The sequence below is a fragment of the Protopterus annectens genome, chromosome 5.part0 (genome assembly GCF_019279795.1).
Source record: "Protopterus annectens isolate FY-2018-M chromosome 5.part0, PAN1.0, whole genome shotgun sequence".
Classification (NCBI taxonomy): domain Eukaryota; kingdom Metazoa; phylum Chordata; order Ceratodontiformes; family Protopteridae; genus Protopterus; species Protopterus annectens.
In genome coordinates this window covers 1,784,711,177-1,784,733,087 of record NC_056735.1, presented here as the reverse complement: position 1 = coordinate 1,784,733,087, position 21,911 = coordinate 1,784,711,177, and the positions used below count along the sequence as shown (strand labels likewise).

At 40.3% G+C, this 21,911-nt stretch overlaps 1 protein-coding gene across 4 annotated transcripts in view; it reads left to right on the top strand.

Annotated features, from left to right (window-relative positions):
• Positions 1 to 21,911, top strand: part of ESD (esterase D) — a 678,542-nt gene that overhangs the window by 527,207 nt on the left and 129,424 nt on the right. For all 4 annotated transcript variants that reach the window (XM_044071586.1, XM_044071587.1, XM_044071588.1 and 1 more), the window contains one exon: positions 8,564 to 8,662. In XM_044071586.1, coding sequence (XP_043927521.1) covers positions 8,564 to 8,662 — 99 coding nt within the window. The remainder of the gene's footprint in view (positions 1 to 8,563; positions 8,663 to 21,911) is intronic.

The following is a 21,911-nucleotide window of genomic DNA, read 5'->3' as shown; positions in this document are numbered from 1 at the left end:
CACAGAGTCTTCACAAAGTGCCTGGCACCAGTAATTGCATTTTGCAGACAGAAAGGAATTAAAATTTATCCGTACCTGGACGACTGCCTGATTCAAGCAGAGAGCAAGTTCATTCTTCTAAAGCATCTGGCATTTGTAAAACAGTTAAGTTGCCTAGGGTACACAGTAAACGAAAAGAAGTCAAAACTAGTGCCCTAACAAGAGATAATATTCCTGGGTGCCAGCTTGAATGCAACGGCCCAGATGCCTTATCTCACGCCAGACAAGCAAGGACATCTGACCCAATATTTTCAATTAATGGCAACAAGAACCCAACCCCCTGCAAGAAAAATTCTGCAGGCCTTGGGTTACATGGCATCTTGCATACTACTAATTCCATATGTCAAGCTGCATATGAGGAAACTACAATGGTATCTAAAGAGTGTCTGGTCTCAACACTGTCAAAGTTTGGAAACAGTTATACCACTAATTCCTTGCCTGCAACAGGAGTTTCGATGGAGGGCTCAAGCTTGTCACCATAAATGTAGATGTTCGAATGTATACACTGCTGCAGTCCAGGTTACCCTCCCTCCTTCCCTTCATACTTGCTGGTACGTACCTATGTCTTCTACCCTTTACTACCTATGGGGAGTATTTGCTGGTAACTGAAAGTTGTTGATTGCTTTTCTTGTGTATGTTTTATTAGCAATTGGAATAGCCTACCTTTTTGGGGGCACCTGACATCTGGGGCAAGAAAAACTGAAGAAAATGGCGTCGGCTGCATCCTATATACCCCTGGTCGCACTGACGTTAGGGAGGCGGCGACAGCAACTGACGCCGGACCAAGACTTTGGAACTCGGGCCGACTGGGGAACCGCCTGATGGCAGGATAACCCAAGTGTAATGACTACAGCAGTGTATACACTTGAACATCTACATTTATGGTAGGTACAAAACTGTACTTTTGTCACCATTGCCAAGCTTAAAAGTATAATCAGCTTTTCTGACCAAAATGTAGTTGTACTGTATATTTCATTTGTCATTTCTGCACACACAACAGTTTTACTTTTTCTGAACATTATTTCATAACTTAAAGAAATAACATTTAATTTATGGCAGTATGAATCAAGACATTTGTGAATTTTTTTTATAATCTCTTAAAAGGAAAATTATCCCATTTCTGACCACTTCACAGCTTGAGACATTAATGAGTTGAATGCGCAACAAAATCAGGTTTTTGTGCCATGTTTTTAAAGACTCTATAATGCCATAGTTAGGAGTGGCCTGCAATGAAGAGACTTGCACACAAGGCACCTCCACATACAAGGTTTTATTGATAGAGTGACTTAAAGTAGAATCGAATGGTGTGCATTGCTGTTAACACCCACTTTAACAGATGTACTGTACCCTTTCTGTCTTTGTTTCATTAGGACTCTGCCCATGCTGTAAGCAGGAGCAAATCTGATAGGTGCTGTATGTGTGCCATTTGTTTAAGGTCCTTTCTGATTTGACAAGCACTTCTTGTACTTCTTTAATACTTACTTTACACGTTTATTGCGCCACTGGAAGTCTATGGGTACAGACCTAGCTGACTGAAAATTTTGCATGATTATACCCTGCATTTTTTAAACATGTACTGCTGTAGATAACCTTAACAAAATGTTGTGCTTGTTGCTCAAACAAACTTTGCTACGGTGTGGCTGAATTGGGTCTACTTCTGATTTCGAAGTTTCAAAATGTCCACTTTTTTATGGTCAAGACCATACGATCGAGATTTTGAAACTTCGAAATGTTTAAGTAGAGATAGCCGTATGAAGCAGAACATAGGTGTGTACTAGGCCAACGGCCCTGGAGCCTTTACAGGCCTAGCCCATAGAAGTGCTCTGGCATCATGTTGCCATTAGTTGCTGGTGCCTCTATCAAGTAGAGCCACTGGAGTGATCCCCAGGGTGAACTTTCTATTTCCCATCCACTCATCAAAATTTTTCTTAAAGGGCCAGTGAGGTGCTCTGCTTGACATGTATGGGAAGTCTATTCCAGAGCATGAGCAGTCTCTGGGTTGTGAACCTGTCCCTCCAGCATGTTCTGTTGGTTGTGGTAATGAGGTTGAGGTCCCTGGAGCATGTGGTGTGAAGAGATTGGGATTTCTTTAGGTGTAACATTTCTAATGGGCTTGGTCAGACATGACTTTGTAAGTCAGAGATCACATCTTAATAGACAATATGAGACAGAGAAAAGCTGGAGTTGTTTGAGTCTGTCCATATAGGGCATGTGTTTAAGGCCTAGGATCCTCTTTGTGAGGTACTTTTGTGGCCTTTCCAGCTGTTGCAGGTGTTTAATGAGGTGCAAGCCAAATGGGGCATTGTACTCAATGATGGTCTAATAAGGGAAGAATAGAGAGAGTAGATGACCTCTTTCTTACTGGATGCAAAACCGTTGGCAATGAGATGTGCCACATAGAAGGACTTTCTGACCACAGTGGCAGTGTGGTGGTCAAAGGAGAGGTTGCTGTTAAGCTGTGTCCCCAGATCTCTTATAATGCCTTCAGTGTTCAGTGGGCTATCATCAGTGTGGTAATTAGTGCTAACTGAGTTTTTCCCAAAAGGAATGACCACGCATTTTTTGGCATTAAGCTTAAGGTCATGGTTTTGACAAGTATGTCTACATCACTCTGGGAGTTGATAATGACTCCCAGCTTGCAGTCATCTGTGAACTTAGTCATCCAGAGTCGCTCCGTGTTGGCCTGAACTTGGAGTCTGCTACTTTCACAGTGTGGGTTCTATCTGTCAGCCAATTTGCCACCCACCTGTTGATGTAGGGGGTTGATGCCTAGTTGGGTTAGTCTATCAATAATTCCTGAGTGAGGAATGGTATCAAAGGCCTTGGCCAGATCGAGGTAGGTTATATGAACTGCCTTGGCCTCATCCACAGCTCTGGTGACTGACTCAAAGAAGTCAACCAGGTTGATCAGGCATGATCTACCCTTCACAAAACCAAATTGCGTGGGATCCAGAGTTTGGAGATTCCCTATATCCTTGTTAATTAGGTCCATATCCTTGTTAATTAGGTCCATGATGTGCTCCATAACCTTCCCTATCAGACTCATCAGGCTAATAGGGTGATAATTCCGAGGGTTTGTAGTCGTTCCCTCTTTATGGAGAGGGATGACTTTAGCAGTGTCCCATTCTGTAGGGATAAAGCCTGAGGTGAGGCCATGATTCAACAGGGCACACAGGTGTGGTAACAGTTCTTTGTAGTTCATGTAGAACACAGCCAGGGATATTGTCTGGTCCCATGGAAGCTGTATTCTTGGCCTTGGACAATGCAGCTTTAACCTATGCTGCAGTAATGCTGGGTGCCTGGCATTCTTCCGGTATTGTGATTGGTCCTTTGGGGGAGGGCGTAAAGTTGTCACTGAATCTGTCGGCCAGTATGTTGGCAATATCTGTTGGCTCAGTTTAGGAGGTACCATTGTGCAGTAACTCAGAGCAAATCTGGGTATTGCCGTGGAGATTCTTGATATAACTATAGAAGGCTTTGCGGTTGTTTAGTGTCTGCTGCAATTCTGCCTTCATAGCTAGCTTTAGAGGTTTTGATGAAAGATTGCAACTTTTTGTTGAGGCTAGTAAGGGAGTTTTTCCAGTCTTGGGACTTCACCTTTTTCTGCAACAGCTTCTTCCTTTTGTTGTAGTTTAATGGCAGGGGACCACCAGATTGACTTCCTTTTTTTTGGAGGAGAGCGTCTTGGTTCTGTTGGGTATGGCTAGTTCCATGCATTTATGTACATTTTCTTACAGTGCATTAGTGTATGATTCGGTGGTCATGCACCTATTTTCCATTTGCATGGGTGCCGTGAAGTTAGCCATTCTAGGAGCCCAAAGTCAGCTTTAGAGAAGTTTTTCATGGTGGTTATCTTTGCTGTTGGTGTGGGTGAGATGTGCATTTCCATGGTAATTAGTTTGTGGTTGGATCTAACCAGGAAGGAATTGACTATTGGTGTTGAGCAACAGTTGCCCATGTTAGTAATAACCAGGTCAAGGATGTTGCTTCCTCTAGTGGGGGTAAGAATGATCTGGTACAGCGCATTGGAATTAATGAATTCCAGAAACTGTTGGGCAAGTGTATTGGTGCACGAGTAGTTTTCCCAGTTGATGGAGGGGTAGTTGAAGTCACCCAGTATGAGAGTTTTGGGTTGGACCCTAATAGTTTCCAAGGTGCTTAGGAATGTGGAATGAGAGTCTTGGGACATGGTTGGGGAACTGTAGCAGGCTACGACCTGAATCACCGTCTTACCCATTGTTAGTTGTACCTGAAGTATCTCTAATGCGTTATGCTGGGCTCCTAGTCTGCAGGTGTGCAATATCCTTTATGAATATGGAGACGCCACCACCTTTGGAGCTTTGTCCATTTTCTGGGGCCAAAAGGTGTGGAATGAGTTATGGTAGCGCAGGGGTGCTTTCTGCTGCTTTAAACCAGGTCTCCATTACAGCACAAATGTCGATGTTCTCCATTTTGAGGAGTGCTTTGAGCAAGTGCATCTTGAGATTTAGACTTCTAGCGTTGAGCAGCATGACCCTCAGATTGCATTTATTTATAGTTGTTATTTGGTCTTTGGAACACCACCTAAAAAAGGCACTATAGGAGTGGCAAGAGCATTAGCAAGTATCCTGAAACCTAGGGGTGACAGATGCAGGCCATCTCTGGCAAAGCATCGAAGTCTATCAGTCATGTCATCCCAAGCAGATAGATACTGGATCCCCTTAGAATATCACCAGAAACTTAGCCAACTGTTAGTCAATCATTTTCTGCTTGTACTGTTGTAGCATTCTGGGCAACGGTAGGATGCTGCTCAGGGCTAGGTTCATACCTGCCTGGGCCACATAATCCTCCATGTCTCTTTTCATTTAGTCCAGGGAGGTACATCTCAGGTCATTCACACCCACATGGACAATGACAGAGTCATACTTGTACTTGTTGTGGAGTGACCTTAGTGTGTGTGTTTTGTCAGATCCTGGAACCCAACAGACAGCTGACTGTTACCTTCTCCTTATTCAACCTAGTGAGTGGAACATCGGTGTGCCTCACTATTGATTCACCTATGATTAGTGTATTGGACAAGCTGTTTTTCTTTAGGGGCTTAGGTTGAGGGGCACACTGTGTAGGTGAGCTACATGTCTTGTGATTTGTGCTGTGTTGTGGTTGTATAGTGCGTTTCTGATTTGGATGTCTCTGCTGTTTGGGTAGATTTCTATTGAGAGCCTCTGCAAAGGTGGGTGTTTGTGTTTTTATGTGAGAGCTGTGATGGTGGGTGTTTTGGAGGGCTGTGTGTTCCATGTGGTGTGGTGCAGGTGTTGACCTTCTCCTCTTGACCAGCTATTCTGGTCTTGGCTGGAGAGTGCATGTCTTCAGTTTGGATATGCAAGTGCATCTCACACAAGTTGTGAGTGTTGGGGGAGGTAAGGAGAGGGTTGTCTGTGTACATGAGGCAGTTGCTACACTGCCTCAGAATGCCCAAGTTCACCAGGTTAACAGGAGAAAGTACAGGGAACTGATCTTTAGACATGCCAGGAGAGATGGTCATTATTAATAAGTAATGGAGTGGTTTCCTTGTAGGACATTTAGTGCTGCTAGCACTTATATGTGCTACAATAATTGCTACAAGAAACCAGATGAAGTGCTAGGCGAATAAGCTAGTTAAATGCAAGAGAGAAGATAACTAGTAAGATCTAAGGGAAAAATTGAAGAGCAGACTTTCTGCCACTGGTAATAGTTTACCCTAAATTAGTGGCACTGCACGGCACGCAAACCTGTGCAAACATGGGCTTTTAAAGCAGAAGTTGAAAGGGAGCTAGAAACCACTCCTCTTGTGGTCGATAGGCTACCTAGTGTTTACCACTACCACTGATAAGCTGAGAGGCTTCCCTCTAACACAGAAAGGTCTGGGGAACTCAAACTACAATACAGACCTGAATACAACAGATCTGTATCTGGACTACTCTAGTAACAGGAAAGGTAGGAAAACAAGCTATAACTTTTTTAACATAACAGTAGCAAACGAGCAAACTGATTTAAACGAATTAACCAATAAAAATGCTTAAAACTGAGCCCTGTTACAGCAGTCTTCAGTCAGTCAAGCTCCAGCTGCACACTGCTGCCACTAGGGTGCAGGGGAACCTTCTCCAAAAAAAAGATGACCTGGATTAGTGCTCAGGTTATACAAACAAAGCTAGATTCAGCAGGTCGAAATGTAGTTTATGCTACAGCAAACAAGGCGCACCAATTTCAGAAAGTTCAGATAAGCAGGCACAATAAGCCTTTAAACAGAAATTCCCAGCTCAGAAGGTCATAATCTTCCCTCTCCTCCCACAAGAGTGCAGACCACAAACCTTCTTAATGTAAAATAACTGGCCTGAAGCCCAAGTGCTTAAACCAGAAGTAAGACACTTTTAGAATAACCGACACTAAGCCTTCAATGAGCAACTCCTAACTTAGAAGGATTTAAGGTACCTGTCCTGCCACAAGAGTGCAGACCACAAACCTTCTTAATGTAAAACAGTTGGCCTGAAGCCCATGTGCTTAAACCAAAAGGTTTAGAATAACAGTTGCAATTTAATCAGGCTACTAACAAGCAGTAATAAATGCAGCAGAATAAATGCAATTTAGTACTTTTAAGAGTAGGCAGCAAAAGCAAAATAAAGTAGGAAGAAACACAAGTACAATAAAAGTAGATGAATACTATAACAGTATCAAAGGAGCAAACTGCTTTAAACAAATTACTCAATTAACCAGTAAAAAAGCTCAAAACTGAGCCCTGTTCCATCAGTCTTTAATCAGACAAGTTCTAACTGCACACTCCTGCCCCTAGTGTGCAGGGAACCTTCTCCAAAAAGATGGCCTGGATTAGTGCTCAAGTTATACCAACAAAGCTAGATTCAGCAGGTCTGAATCTAGTCTATGCTACAGAAAACAAGGTGCACCAATTTGAGAAACAGTTCAAATAAGCAGGCACAATAAATATTTAACCAGAAATTCCCAGCTCAGAAGGGCAGAATCTACCCTCTCCACCCACAAGAGTGCAGACCATAAACCTTCTTAATGTAAAATAACTGGTCTGAAGCCCAAGTGCTTAAACCAAAAGGCTTAGAATAACAGTTACAATTCAATCAGGCTGCTAACCAGCAGTAATAAATACAATTGAGTACTTTTAACAGGCACCAAAAGCAAAATAAAGTAGGAAGAAATACAAATATCGTAAAAGCAGATGAATAAAGTGCAAATTTTTTTTTGGTTAAGTGGGAAGGGATGAAACACGATAATTTTTAAGGTTGATAAACTAAGGGGTTGGGCCTTCCCAAATGATCTCTCACTACTTAGTAGAATAAGCTGATGAGATGGGACTGGGAGGAGTGTCCAAATGAGATTTATAGTGGGGGGGGCAACTCAAAAGCCATTAAATTTAAGAACACAACAAGGACTGGGAGAGTGCGTGGGGAACTCTTAAAACTAAAACAGAACAGAAAACTTAAAGCAAAACAAATGTAATACTAGAATAAGATACAAAAATAGAAGTGATCAGATCTTAAATAAAGAGCTTCAAATCAAAATTAAATGCAGAGATAAGTGATACTCAGAGCAATGCAGATCACACAAACACTTCAGATAACTACAGATATTTCTAAATAAAATAGCAATGCTGTCTCTCAGCTCCTCCCACTAATTAACTGATGTTATTCACAGTTTGCAAAGGAATTCTTGTTAACTTTTTTTAACTGACCTTGGCCAAGAACTCACTCCAACAGAACAGGAAACTTAAAACAAATGTAATACTAGAATAAGATACCAAATAGAAGTGATCAAACCTTAAATAAAGAGCTTCAAATCAAAATTAAATGCAGAGATGAGTATATTTACCATTTTCCTCTCTGTAGTGCGATCTCGGAGTTGGTATATTTAATGAGCAGGGGGTTTGCCCCCCCCCCCCCTGCAAAAATGTAAAAAAAAAGAAAAAAAAATTTCGAAGTTTCAGAACTTCTATCTTATGGTCTCGACCATAAGAAAATTGACATTTTGAAACTTCGAAATTTAGAAGTAGACCTGACTAAATTAGGTGATTTGCTAGTGCTGTATGCAGTAGTTTTAAAAGGTGGAGCTGTGCCAAACTCATCATACACCCCAAAAATCTTAATTGCCACTGTTTAAAATGTGTTCTTTGGCTTACTTTATAAGTTTTATTTCACAGATGACTTTTTTAAAATATTTATTGTACAAGCTTTTTTCACCATTTGTTTACATTGTTTCGAAATCCAACAGTCGTGTTTTCTGGAAGTAGCCACAATTGTATAACAGAAGGAAACCTGCAAAAGAGTGTACACAGTTTTCTGCCTGCATCCCAGATAGGTTAGTAAGTCTGGCGCATGAATACATTGCATATACATTTTTCATGTAGGCTGCGAAAGTTTACAGGGTGGGTAGTGAATTAGAGGAGTCACTGTGATGTCTGAAAACTTTTTGTTGAATCAGTTTTGTTATGAATTAGCTAAGGAGTTTATATGTATGTGTAAGTATTTTTCTATTTCCTTTTCAGTCTGTTTCAGCATTTGCTCCAATCTGCAATCCAGTACAGTGTCCATGGGGGAAAAAGGCATTCAGTGGATATTTGGGCCCAGACCAAACAAAATGGGAGGTAAGCATTGCTATTGGAAGTATTTTACTGACTATAGCAAGATGCAGGACATTCATACTCTATTCCACTTGTTAATTTCATGATTTATGAGGGTTGCAAGTATTCATCTGCCTTTGTCTTGACAGTTTCTTATAAGGTGTTATTGGCATATTCCAAGGGGGTTCATACATGAATGGCATTTTAAAAGCAGCATAGTATATAGATGACATCTTGAGTGTAAAACCTCTGCATAAGGTATGTGATTTTATTAATCCTTCTGTCATGGACAGGGGCTACAATCCTCCATGCCCATTACTCCCAGTAAATGTGAAGAATGACAAAAGACAAGCAAAATGTTATTTGTTTATAAATAAATACATGGTGTTTGGCCTCAAGCATCTAGTAAAGTAAGCACTAATAACTCTAAGTTATAGTCCACACAAGGCAAACACAAATAAGGTTCACATTAACAATTTGAATGCAAGAACATGTGTACAGTGGCTTTTCAGGCCCTCCTGTAACTCATTCCGAGCATAGTGCCTGCCACTGCTGGCTTTTCTACATTAACTGCAACTTGGCTAAAATGTTACATTTAAAGAATGTACACATCCATTCACATGCAATACTTTCCAGAAGAGTCTAGTAATACTCTTTAGTACTACTGCCATCAGTCAGACAGTGTTGGTACACACAGAATTGCCAGTTACTGTACCGCTGTTAGAAATAAGACAGATTAAAAACTGGTAATATTTTTAGCTGAGCAGGTGGTAACTAGATGAAGATGTCAACAGTCCTACACCAACAGGAATCCTTAAAGTAAATAACCAGGGGCAAGCATTTAAAATCAAATGATCAGAATAACTGAGGAATAAAGTGTACAGTTAATTTACAGTTTTGCATAAAATAGTTTTAACTAACATGGTGTTTGTTTATTTCTAACCAACTAACTTCTGACTTGAAGAATTTGAAGGGCCTATCTGTCACTAAGAAGTACACAGTGAAACAGGCAAACCATTAACAGAAATGAGCCTTAGCTTTTCAGAAGGGCATATTGTCCCAAGGCAGACACTCCTAAACCGAATACAACAAAGAAAAAGGCTACTCTGATCTGGGTTACCAAGAAAATAGTCATTCCACCTGGTCATTAAATGGATTTCCAGGATAATACAATACTGGGAAGTATTCAGTCAGCATATGTTTTTCAGGTCAGTTTCCCTTTTTAGTCAGTCAGATTCCATGTTGCTTCCCTAGTCACTGTATTAAAGTCAAACAGATCTCAGCTGAATGGCATAATGCATTAGGTAAATGAAGTAATAATGGTTTCCTTCTCAATTTTCTCATTACAGTCAACTGTGGCTCCACAGCAAAACAAGTTTATGTCCTAGGATGGACCACTTAGTCAATTTTCTTTTTATTGTGAAAGACATGTCTGCTGCATTTCATAGAAAAATACAGTTGCAAGTTTTATACAGTTCTGTACATTTCATGTTTTTGTTGCAGTGTGACTAAAATCAATTGCACATTTATATTGAGTACTAAAATCACCACTACCACTCCTTTCAGCACTCATGAGGTTTCTTGAGACCTCCAAGAAAACAGACTTGAGGATGCATCTGCATGGTATACTACTCAGTACCTTGTCTTTCCATACCATTTACATCCTTAAAAACACTGATAAGGCACGCAGGAGTTGCCTGCACTTGGCAAACTGTGGCCTGATCTTTCTTACCACCCTATGTATGATCCATATAGGACAATTCTGTCATTTTCCCCTGGAATTTCTTGACTGTGCTAACCCCTGTCCATTTTTATACTCTGCCTAGCAGCCCTCGAATATGTTAGATCTGTCCTTAAGACCAGTTGTATGTTACAGTATTATGTGGTATAGCAAGAGCATAGTCTGTATCTCTGCCATCCTCCAAAAGGTAGCTGGGGCATATTCCATCCCAAAGGGCATTTTGGTAAACTCTTATAACCAAAAACCTGACCGCACCCTAGCTGCTGATGTGAAGGGTACCTGTCAGTGAACTTTAAGTTAGTAGTACCTAGAAATGCTATAAGACTTTATCTCCCCAAGGCATGCAATAAGCATCTAACTATGAGACTATTCTGTTTCATATAGTCTACATACAAACTGGTGTTTCCATCTCTTTGGCACCAGTATCAGTGTAGCTTGGAGGTGTTTAGGAGAAATGGCAGTGTGATTTATAACCAGATTGTTTAATGAAGTCTTGGAAAGTGAGAGGATGCCTGAGGAGTGGAGAAAGTGTTTTGGTACCAATTTTTAAGAATAAGGGTGATGTGCAGAGCTGTAGTAACTACAGGGGGAAAAAACTGATCAGTCACGCATGAAATTATGGGAAAGAGTAGTAGAAGCTAAGTTAAGAAGGGAGGTGATGATTAGTGATCAGCAGTATGGTTTCATGCCAGGAAAGAGCACTACAGATGCGATGTTTGCTCTGAGAGTGTTGATGGAGAAGTACAGAGAAGGTCAGAAGGAGTTGCATTGTGTTTTTGTGGACTTAGAGAAAGCATATGACAGGGTGCCTAGAGAGGAGTTATGGTATTGTATGTGGAAGTTGGGAGTGGCAGAGAAGTATGTAAGAGTGGTACAGGATATGTACAAGGGTAGTGTGACAGCGGTGAGATCTGCAGTAGGAGTGACAGGTGCATTTAAGGTTGAGGTAGGATTACATCAAGGATCAGCTCTGAGCCCTTTCTTATTTGCAGTGGTGATGGACTGGTGATGGACAGGTTGACAGACGAGATCAGACAGGAGTCCCCGTGGACTATGATGTTTGCAGATGACATTGTGATATGTAGTGAGAGTAGGGAACAGGTTGAGGAGACCCTGGAGAGGTGGAGATATTCTCTAGAGAGGAGAGGAATGAAGGTCAGCAGGACTAGGACAGAATATATGTGTGTGAATGAGAGGGTGGATAGAGGAATGGTGAGGATGCAGGAAATAGAGTTGGCAAAGGTGGATGAGTTTAAATACTTGTGCTCAACAGTTCAGAGTAATGGCGAGTGTGGAAGAGAGGTGAAGAAGAGAGTACAGGCAGGATGGAGTGGGTGGAGAAGTGTGTCAAGAGTGATTTGTGACAGACGAGTACCAGTAAGAGTGAAAGGGAAGGTCTATAAGAGGGCAGTGAGACCAGCTATGTTATATGGATTGGAGACAGTGGCATTGACAAAAAGGCAGGAGTCAGAGCTGGATGTGGCAGAGTTAAAGATAAGATTTGCACTGGGTGTGATGAGGGTAGACAGGATTATGAAGTATATTAGAGGGTCAGCCCAGGTTGGACAGTTTGGAGACAAAGCCAGAGAGGGGAGATTGCGTTGGTTTGGACATGTGCTGAGGAGGGATGCTGGGTATATTGGGAAAAGGATGCTAAGCTGCCAGGTAAGAGGAAAAGAGAAAAGTCTAAGATAAGGTTTATGGATGTGGTGAGAGAGGACATGCAGGTGGTTGGTGTGACAGAGCAAGATGCAGAGGACAGGAAGAAATGGAAACGGATGATCCACTGTGGCGACCCCTAATGGGAACAGCCGAAATAAAAAGAAGGTCAGCAGTGAAGCTGAGAGACTGTTGGATTCCTGGATTACTCCTGCATCTCTTGCAGTTCCTATCACATAACTCACTTGATTCACTCAGCCAACCTGTAAGGGGAATTCTGATGGCTCTGTGGGTCCTTGTGTCTGTATGCTGCACACCAGTTTTTTTACACCATGGATCATCTGTGAACATGGCCCCAAATTCCTGTAGTTCTATACAGATTTCATGAACTGGTTAATAAGATATTTGCTGTGAAAGCATTACCCCATCCAGTGATGTGCCAAACCGAGACTCGTTGAGGTAGTCTGCCACAAGATTCCCCTCTGATTTGTCCTGTCAATACTGAATACCAGTGTCACACAGTACTCTGTTGTAATATGGTTTCATCATGCAGGCGCTGTATAGTCTGTTTCAGCCTTTCAACTGGCAACTCTACCATGTAGTTAACATCACTCGCTTTTGTCTCAGTCGTGAAGTGACTCTCCCAGTCTGCCTGTCAGACAGGAATAAGCACCATCACCTTCTTCTCAGTGGTATATTCATTGTTTTTTGATGTCCAGTCATAACAGACATTTTGTTGTTGCGCTTTTTGTGAGGTGCTTTGTTGCCAACCCCATGACTTCCCCAAGCCTAGTCCTGAAATTATTGGCATACAGAACTGCAGACTCATTAAGGTATTCACATTCATCCTCACACACACCACATACTACGTCTAGGGGACCGCCAACCATACAGTGGCTCAAATGGTGAAAAAAATTGATTTTGGGGGTCTTCTCTGTATGCAAAGAGGAGATTGGCATAGATACTTGCTCCATTCCTGCCTGAACTGATCTACAAATGTTAATATGTTCTTATGAGTAGTTAAATATTTTCACCAGGCCATTTGTCTGTCAGTGGTGTGATAGTCTTTAAATAATTTATCCCAGAGTTCTTCCACAAAGAGCTTAGCAGAAATGATACTGAAATAGGTGTTAATTTCATATTTAGTGGGGAAAGCCCATCCTGCTGAAAATTTCTAACAGGACTCTTGCCTGCATCAATGGATGACAGAGCTACTGCCTCTGGGTACCTAGTAGCGTAGTCTGCCATCACCAATATACTCTTAACTGTGTCACTTGGGGTATGTAGAGACTTCACAGGAGTCCATGGCAACACTCTGTAATGGTTCCTCAGTAACAGGCAAAGGCACCAATGAGATCTTTGTGCATCTCTTGCTGTACCAGCCTTATGGTAGTGCATTCATGTTACCTTATCACTTTTGTAATACTGACCAATCGAAATGTTGCATAAACCTTCTTTTTGAATGCTTTAGGATGATATGGAATGAAAAAGGAAATGACATGGGATATGGTCAGAAGTGAATGTTGATAGGACCTTTGGGACAACCAGCTGCTGTAGTATTTTTTCCTGTAGCCCTCCTTGACGAGTCCATTCTCTGTAGCATAGTCCTTAGTCCCAGTATGTGGACACTTCGTGTCAGGAGCCTTCGTGAACACCACTTTCAAGTTCTTCAAGGTAGTATTTGAGAGCTGATGATGTCAGCCATAACTTAAAATTGTAAATTGGGAATTGAAGGTGCCACCCCATTATTTTGCCATCAAAACTGGTATCCTGCAATGTCATCAATGTGCAGAGGCGTGCGTGATGACATGAGCTTCATAAGGTAGAGCCTGGCTGCCTGTCATGCTGAGACTGGGAGATGGAGAAAGAGGAGTTCTGCAGCAGACTGCATTTGGTATTTTCACTATAAAGTAATAATCTGTATTTAGTGTTGTTAATATAAACTACACCTGTAAAGTATGTGGACTGACTCTTGATGATAAACACATACATTCCAGCTGTTTGTTAACTTTTATTTTGTTTTCCAGACTCTCATTTTGTATGTTGGTTAGTCATGAGTTTCGTTTAAGTGATAAGTTTGACTTTCACCCATTTAAAAAGTTTTATACTACAGTAATTAGAAAACAGAATCTCGTTTGAGTAACTTTTAACTTTACTGCAGTGCTGATGGGTTTGTGAATTGTTAGTTATCTAATACTTTTAAGTTCAGTTGTGCAGCTCCACCCCTTTTGCCACAGTCTGTTACATTAAAGCAGCTGAAAAAAGTCATGCTTCACAATCTCCGTTTTTAAATGAACCCCTGGCTTCTCAAGGATCGGGTGGTTATAGCACTTGTGGAATGGATATTGCCAGTAGCAAGTAGGAGGAGACTATTTCCTTGTCAAAGGGCATGTGTTTAAGGCTGAGCAGGAATGGGTGATGCCTGAGTAGTTGGGTGAATCTAGGAAGGTGCATGCTATATACACATGCATTGAGGCTGAAAGGGAATGGGCAGTGTCTTGGTTGTCCCAGTGTATGTGTAATTTGCATCTTGAAGGCTGGATGGCATCTTAAGTTTGAGAGACTTTCGCTAAGTATTGGTGGATTAATCAAGGTATACTGTTGGAGAATTATGAGGTGTCTGTTTTTTCTGTGTGAGATGAAGAAACTTTGTGGCTAAAATGATGGAATTGGTTTTGGATGTTTTCCTATTTGTATTTGACAGATATCAAGTTGCAACTTCTTTACTGGAGAAATTTGGCCAAAGCCAAACATGTTGGAGGTGGGGTAAAAAAAACTTCAAATCAAGGACATTTTAACTAGTACTTTTTATTAAAAAAAATAACAGAACAGTTGCTGGGATCTTGTTATTTTGACCTCAAAACTGGTAAATACCGAGGAGTTTGGTATGATTGGAGGTGTTGGCATTAGCTGGGTCTCCTTCCCCCTCACTGCCACCCCCACATGCTTGCCCCATTGTTTGGCTGTGTGCATAGTACTGCATCATAGCCATTTTCTGTTAAATACACTACCAGCTTATCCACTTGTCCACCTCTTCCCATGCCAAATAAGCTCTGGCCAGTGCTACCTGAGAATGTATTCCTCCAAAATCCCTATCTGAAGTCGACCCTCCAGACAAGTATGGCATTTTTTTAACCAATGCAAACTTAACAGTTAAGTCTCATGCTGTATCCCTGTTAGCAGTGGTCCATTTCTCCTTCATCAAGATAGGGTACACACAGCTATGGTAGTTTAAAACAGTGATGGTCTGCAAACAACCTACCACTGGTGTAGTACCTTCTCCTGGTTTCCTCACATGACTTTTATTCTCCACCTTTCTCAGTCAGGATGTGTGCAAGACCTGGACCTGTATTAGAACCAGTGGCTTTCCCTTTTGCCAGCTGTACCTGCTGTGATAACATAAATTGCCCCCACAAATTCAGTTGCATCTCTGTGTAGTGTTGCTTACTTCTTCTAATGCGTTTGTCATCTACTGACTAGCTAGAGATCACCCAGTCTACCCAGCTGTTCAGCAGTGGCACATTCACAGTCTGGGAATCAGATTCTGGTATCATCAGGCAAAGTACTCAGTGCTTGTTTCCCACATTTCAAGCAAAGTTGACATCAATTCACTCACCTGTGAAAATAAGTGTTTATTTCTTTAGTCAGATCTCTAATGCTGTTCTTTTGCCTTTCTTCTTTTTTTTCCAAACAGTATCTTACAAGTTTCATAAATAGGCTTAAACCTTTGAAAAGGAACAGTTTTAACTCAGACTTTTTAAAATAGGGCAGAGTCAGACGTAGACAAAGCAGGCATTGCCTTACTTGTGTGCAGATGGGTTCATAGCCGGCCTTAGGCATAGGCCAACTAGGCAGCCACCTAGGGCACCATTCTAGCAGGGGCACTTTTCCAGTAATCTGGATGGTGTAGACAAACAGAAAGAGGGCCCCAGCTGGTGGGGGAGTGCTGTGGAGCCTATTTGCCTAGGGCAGCAGTTGATCAAAGGCTAGCCCTGGATAGGTTAAAAAAAAAACTTCACACATTGTCCTTAGTTTAGTTAATGTTGATTACACAGTTTTTTTAAATCCCCAAAGTAAAGCAATCCCATTCTTTATTCTGAGGAAACAAATGATGACCTTGGCTTCAATGACTGAGTTTTCACACCTGCTACTCTGGTCTATGTTAGAAGCTTAACCACTTAGCTTGTCGAACACTGAAACATCGACAGTTAACTGGTGAAAGCTTAAAATCGCGAACGGCCACTTACGCAAATTTTTTTATTGGGAAAAATTTGCTTGGTAGTCACAAATTAAAATAAACTTCCAAACCCTAACCCCCTACAACCCCCTAACTAAATATACCAACTCTGAAGATCCCTCTACATTGCAGAAAGGGGTAAATTCCCAATAACGGCCAAGTGAATTCTTTCCCAATGAAAAAATTTGCATAAGTGGCCATTCGCGATTTTAAGCTTTTGCCGTTTAGCTGTCGACATTTTGACGTTCGACAAACTAAGCAGTCGAGCTTCTAATATAGACCCTGCTACTCATATGCCTTTGAGGGGTTAGCAATTCCTTATGTTGTTATTCCCCCTCCCAGACCATTACATTTCATGTTGTCACATTCCTCCTCTACAGCTTCATGCCCTCAGCTGCTTCGAGGCATTTTACCTCAAGCTCCATTTTGTGTTTTCAGTTTGATCTGCATTCTGTGGTAATCTGAAGGATTGTTTGATGCTCTGCGCTGTGCATCTAAGCCCCTGCCAGGCTGTCTCCAGGTTCACTGTGGACTGGTAACTACACCCAAGGTGATTGTCTGTCTTGTTGAAGCACTTCCAAGATGGCCGCACACAACAGCTTAACTTTCATTCTTCCAGTGTGAAAAAAAGAAACTGAGATAAGGACTAGTAATTCTGACAAGTTTTAGTAAAATTATGTTACTGGCCAGTATGTGCACTGCCTGGATGCCAGCAAAGAAGAAACTTGAGAGCCTGAAAGAAAATCAACCTAAAACATGAAGAGAAAACACAGACAGTTAAGAATCCTGCAGCTGTTCAGCAAAAAGCAATTCAAGCTCCAGCTTTGGTACAACAGTTGGCTTCCAGTAATTTGGGGGAAAAGTAAATCAAATGTGCTCAGAAGCTTACTAAAATATGTGAAATAATGGAGTAGATCAACTAAAATAAAAGGCTGGAAAAATGGAAGAAGGTTTAAACAGCTATTCAGATCAGCTGATAAAACTGCAAAAATCAGAGGTTGAATTGAAGAAAAGGCTGCCTGAGTATGAGACTGCTCAAGAAGAGCCATTTAAAAAAAATGATAATCAGAGGACAGAGTACGCAAAGAAAATTTGAGATTTTCTGCAGTACCAGAGAAACTGAAAGAAACTGACTATCTTAATTTTATAAAAGCGCAAATAAAACTAAACTGGTATACCACAGCAGGATTTAATTGAATGGGCATGTCGTGTTTATGCTACAAACCTGGGCATAAGAAAGCAGCCAAGACCTGTATTAGTAAAGATGCAATCATACCAGCAGAAAAAGTTGATCCTGACAAAACTGTGGCAGAAAGGCAGTTTTAAAAATTGAAGACAGCAGAGTATTTGTGGGAAATGATTATTCACTGTATATCAGGCAGAAGAGAAGCAAATTTACCCAGCAGTCAGGGAATATAAATAGGCAGGTGTGAGATTCAAGCTGCTGTATCCGTCTGTCTTCAGAATATTTTTTGCAGGTGGATCAAAGTTATTTTTTGGTACAGAACAGGCTAAGAAGGAAATATAAAAGTTTGTCCAACATAAAGTTACCCATCAAATAGAAGTGGACTCTGCTTCCCTTTCTTCTGATAATAAAGCCCATAGAGAGACTGCTAGTAAAACCTTTTCCAGTGATACAAAGGAAAATGCATGAGGCAATGAAAAAAGCACAGGAGTTGTCTAGAAGAATCAGGAGTACCTTAGACTTGAACTGGAGTCAGGTTGGGACAAGGAAATAAAAGGAAAAAGACCAGCAACACTGAAATTACTGCAAATTTTGAGAATATAAAGCATAAATCACACTTATGATGTATTGCTTTACAAGAAGTGGCCGAGTAAGGCTGGACTTTTGTTTTCTTTGTTAAAATTATGGGGGAGGGGCAAAAGGTATATACCCGATTTCATGTCATTAATGTTTGGAAGAGCACTAAAAAGAAAAGAAAAAAACAGTAACCAAGTAAAACAATTTTAACCGTGTTTATATAAAACATTTCATGATATAACTTGCATTGTCAGTGATTGCTTGATGTGATAAAGATCCTAAAGTAAGCAAGTACATCTTTTATTTTTAGTTTAATGAAATGTAGGCATTACAATATAAAAGAAAAGAAAGACTGGACAAAAGCATCTTCATATTAGTATGTTGTAATATTGGGCTCTTGGGAAGGAAATGAGGTGTAAAAGTTCATGGACTATATGTAGCGTTCACATAGTTTCTCTTAGTTTTCCATTGGTAAATATATGGATTAATACCCTTGTCTTAATTAAATAACAAACAGTGCTGGCAAGAAGTCAGCGTACCAAGGCTTCCAGGACAAATTGTAGTTGTAGAGCAAAATGCCCAAAGTTAACAAATCTCACTGAGAAACCTCCTTGTAAAAGCAGATAAACTGGTGAAAATCCAGCTCCAGAAACAGCATAGAAAACGAAATCTTCTTTAATACAGAATAAAACAAGCGCTTTCGCCTGGCAATCCCAGGCTTTGTCAAGTTACAATGTTGTTCTGGCAGTGCAGTGCATTTATATTAAACTGCTGAGCCAATTAAACAATTAAAAATCACCAATTACAATAATCAGAGTCAATTAATTAAATAAAACATTCAGTCAAACTGTTTTAAAATGCTTTGCACAACTTAAAAATGCCAATTACAGCTGTCTAAAACTTGGATTTAAAACCAAAAAATTTCTTTAAACAAAATGCTGAAAATAATCGTAAATAATAAACCTTGACATTAGTACTAATTCTAAACTAATGATTTTGCAGCTTTCAACTAATGCTAGCTTGAGTGCAGTGAGGAGTTACAAGATGTTTAAAACCCACATCTATTGTTCTATTGTCAAAACCTATGTGAGCCAAAAAAAATGAGGAGATAAGACTTAAACCGGGCGAAAACACTATGCCACAGTGTGCACCAGCCGATGGTCAATACAAGGACAGTATGTTAATGTAATAAACATAACAAAATGTTAATAAACTTGTGTTGTGCTTTAATTGTGCCCCAAAAAATAGGGTACACAAATAATATACTACTAAGTCAAATCAAAAATCAAGCTTAACAACTTTGACATAACACCCTGAAGCAAAAACTAGTAGGAGATGACATAAGTCAATGAACTTTTGTTTGCACTAGAAATAAGTATTGTATGAAAAGTAATTTAAAACACACATCAGTTTGATATGATAAACTCCAACAAAATATCATAGTTTGTCCCTGTTTGCCCTAAGGACACAAGCAAGACTAATGCTGTCATTCATACCCGGGAACTTAGTAGAGTCTAACTTAAGCTGCCATGTCAATTCTCTATTGGCAAGACGAGTCTCCCAGTCACCACCTCTGGGATCTTGAGTTACTCGTTCTAGAACAAAAAACTTTATGTTCATGTGACTACAAGTAAGCGAGTGTTTGAAAAAAGCATTAGTCTCTTTGTTCTTAGCAATTTCATAAACATGTTCATAGATTCTCTTTTTAAGCATTCTTTCAGTTTTACCTACATAAAAACCGTGACAAGTGAGACAAATCCCAAGGTAAACCACTCCGGAGAAAGTGCAGGAGTAATGATCTTGAGCCCTTAAAGTTGTATGTCTAGATGGTAAATGAACATGATCGTCGTTTAAAATGTAAGGACATTGGTTACACATCCCACATTTAAACGACCCTGCCCTTTTAGATGAAACAATGGTGGTGAAGGAGCTCTGGGTGTAAGATGATTGTTCAAACATGCCTTTAAGGTTAATGTCCCACTTCCTTATGAAGTGTATTTAGTCAGGTAATGCTATGCCAAGGTCTTCCTGTGATGACAATATGGGCCAAAAAGAACGCATAGTGTTCTCAATCAGTTGTGCATCATTAGTGTGTGTGTACACAAAACTCCTCTGTGTGTTCAAGGAACTGACTACTGGCAATGTAGGCAAGGGCCAACCTTTACCTAACAGAGGGGGGTATACAGAATCCCTTTTCGCCTCAATTTCCAAAATAATGTTCTGGATCAGTTGGATGGGATAGCCTCTTTCAAGAAATAAAGTTCTCAAAAATTCTACCTCCTTAAGAAACAAAATGGGGGAACTGCACATCCTAGATGCTCTTATAAGTTGGCCTTTGACTATGCCTTTCTTGATGTAATAGGGATGAAAACTATCAAAATGCAAAAATGCATTTGAAAAGGTGTTTTTCCTTTTAATTTGTGTTTGGAAATCAGTTTTTTTCTGTGTCCTTAGTTAAGAGTACATCCAGATAGTGCAAAGACACCTCACTGATGTCATAGGTGAAGGAAAGAAAGTCAGTGGTCGAGTTAATGTATTCAAAAAACTCGAAAAAACTTTCTTTGTTGCCCTGCCAAAATAAACAAATGTCATCCAAGTAATGCTTGTAAAAGACAATAAAGTCTTTCCATTTTGAAGAATGGATGTACAACTTCTCCCATTTGTATAATACGATGTTCGTGTATGCTGATGCGCACGGTGCACCCATGGCCACCCCTTTTCTTTGCCTGAAAAATTCCCCATTAAAAAAGATAAAATTGTTGTGTAAAATGATGTCCATACATTCAACTAGTAGATTAACTAGGTTGTTACTCAACCCAGATTCACTAACTAAGATCTCATTGAACCAATCAATACCCGTGGTGTGCGGAATACTGGGGAATAATTCAATGACATCTATTGTGACCATTAAAAGGTCAGGGGTAAAGACATTCAAGGGGATGCTGGCCAGGAACTCCCATGAGTCCTTACAAATGTAGGAAAGTGTGGAGACAAATTGTTTTAGGTTGTGGTCCACAAATTTACTAAGAGGTTCTGTGATTCCACCCGCCCCAGCCACAATAGGTCTAAATTTCAGAGGCTCAAGATCCTTGTGGACCTTAGGAATTCCGAAGAGGACTGGAATTTTTGGCTTAGGGACAAAGAGGTAATTAAATAGCTTTTCATTGATTGCCCCTTGAAGCAGATGGTCTTGCAAAGTGTAATTAATGTTAGCATAAGCAATGTTGAGCTCATTTTTCGAAATTTGCTCATAAGTATTGATGTCCTGTAAAAGGTTGTGAATAGAATTTTCATAATCCAAATTATACATGAGAACCACCCGCTCCTTGTCGGGTTTCATAACCCTGATGTTCTCTTTCTTTAGTGAATCAACCACTAAGTATTGTTGAGAATTACAATAATTGTAGGGAGTATTAATATTTCTAGAAAGACTTGACCTAAGTGTTTTCTCTACTAACTCTTCAAATGTTTTAAGACTAGGGTGCGTGGGTGGGTTAAATGTACTGTGCCTGCTAATGGCACTATCTGGTGGAGTCAAATCTTTGAAAAAAATGGCCAAGTTCAAATTTCTAATGAACAACTTTAGTTCAAACGAAGATTTCGTTTTCTATGCTGTTTCTGGAGTTGGATTTTCACCAGTTTATCTGCTTTTACAAGGAGGTTTCTCAGTGAGATTTGTTAACTTTGGGCATTTTGCTGTACAACTACAATTTGTCCTGGATGCCTTGGTACGCTGACTTCTTGCCAGCACTGTTTCTTAATTAAATAACACATTTCTTATGTAAGCATGTGTGCTATAAATATAAGAGAACACTGAATGTTATGAAAAGTTTTCCTTCAGCAAATGTTCAGTGTGAGTTGAGACAATGAGAAG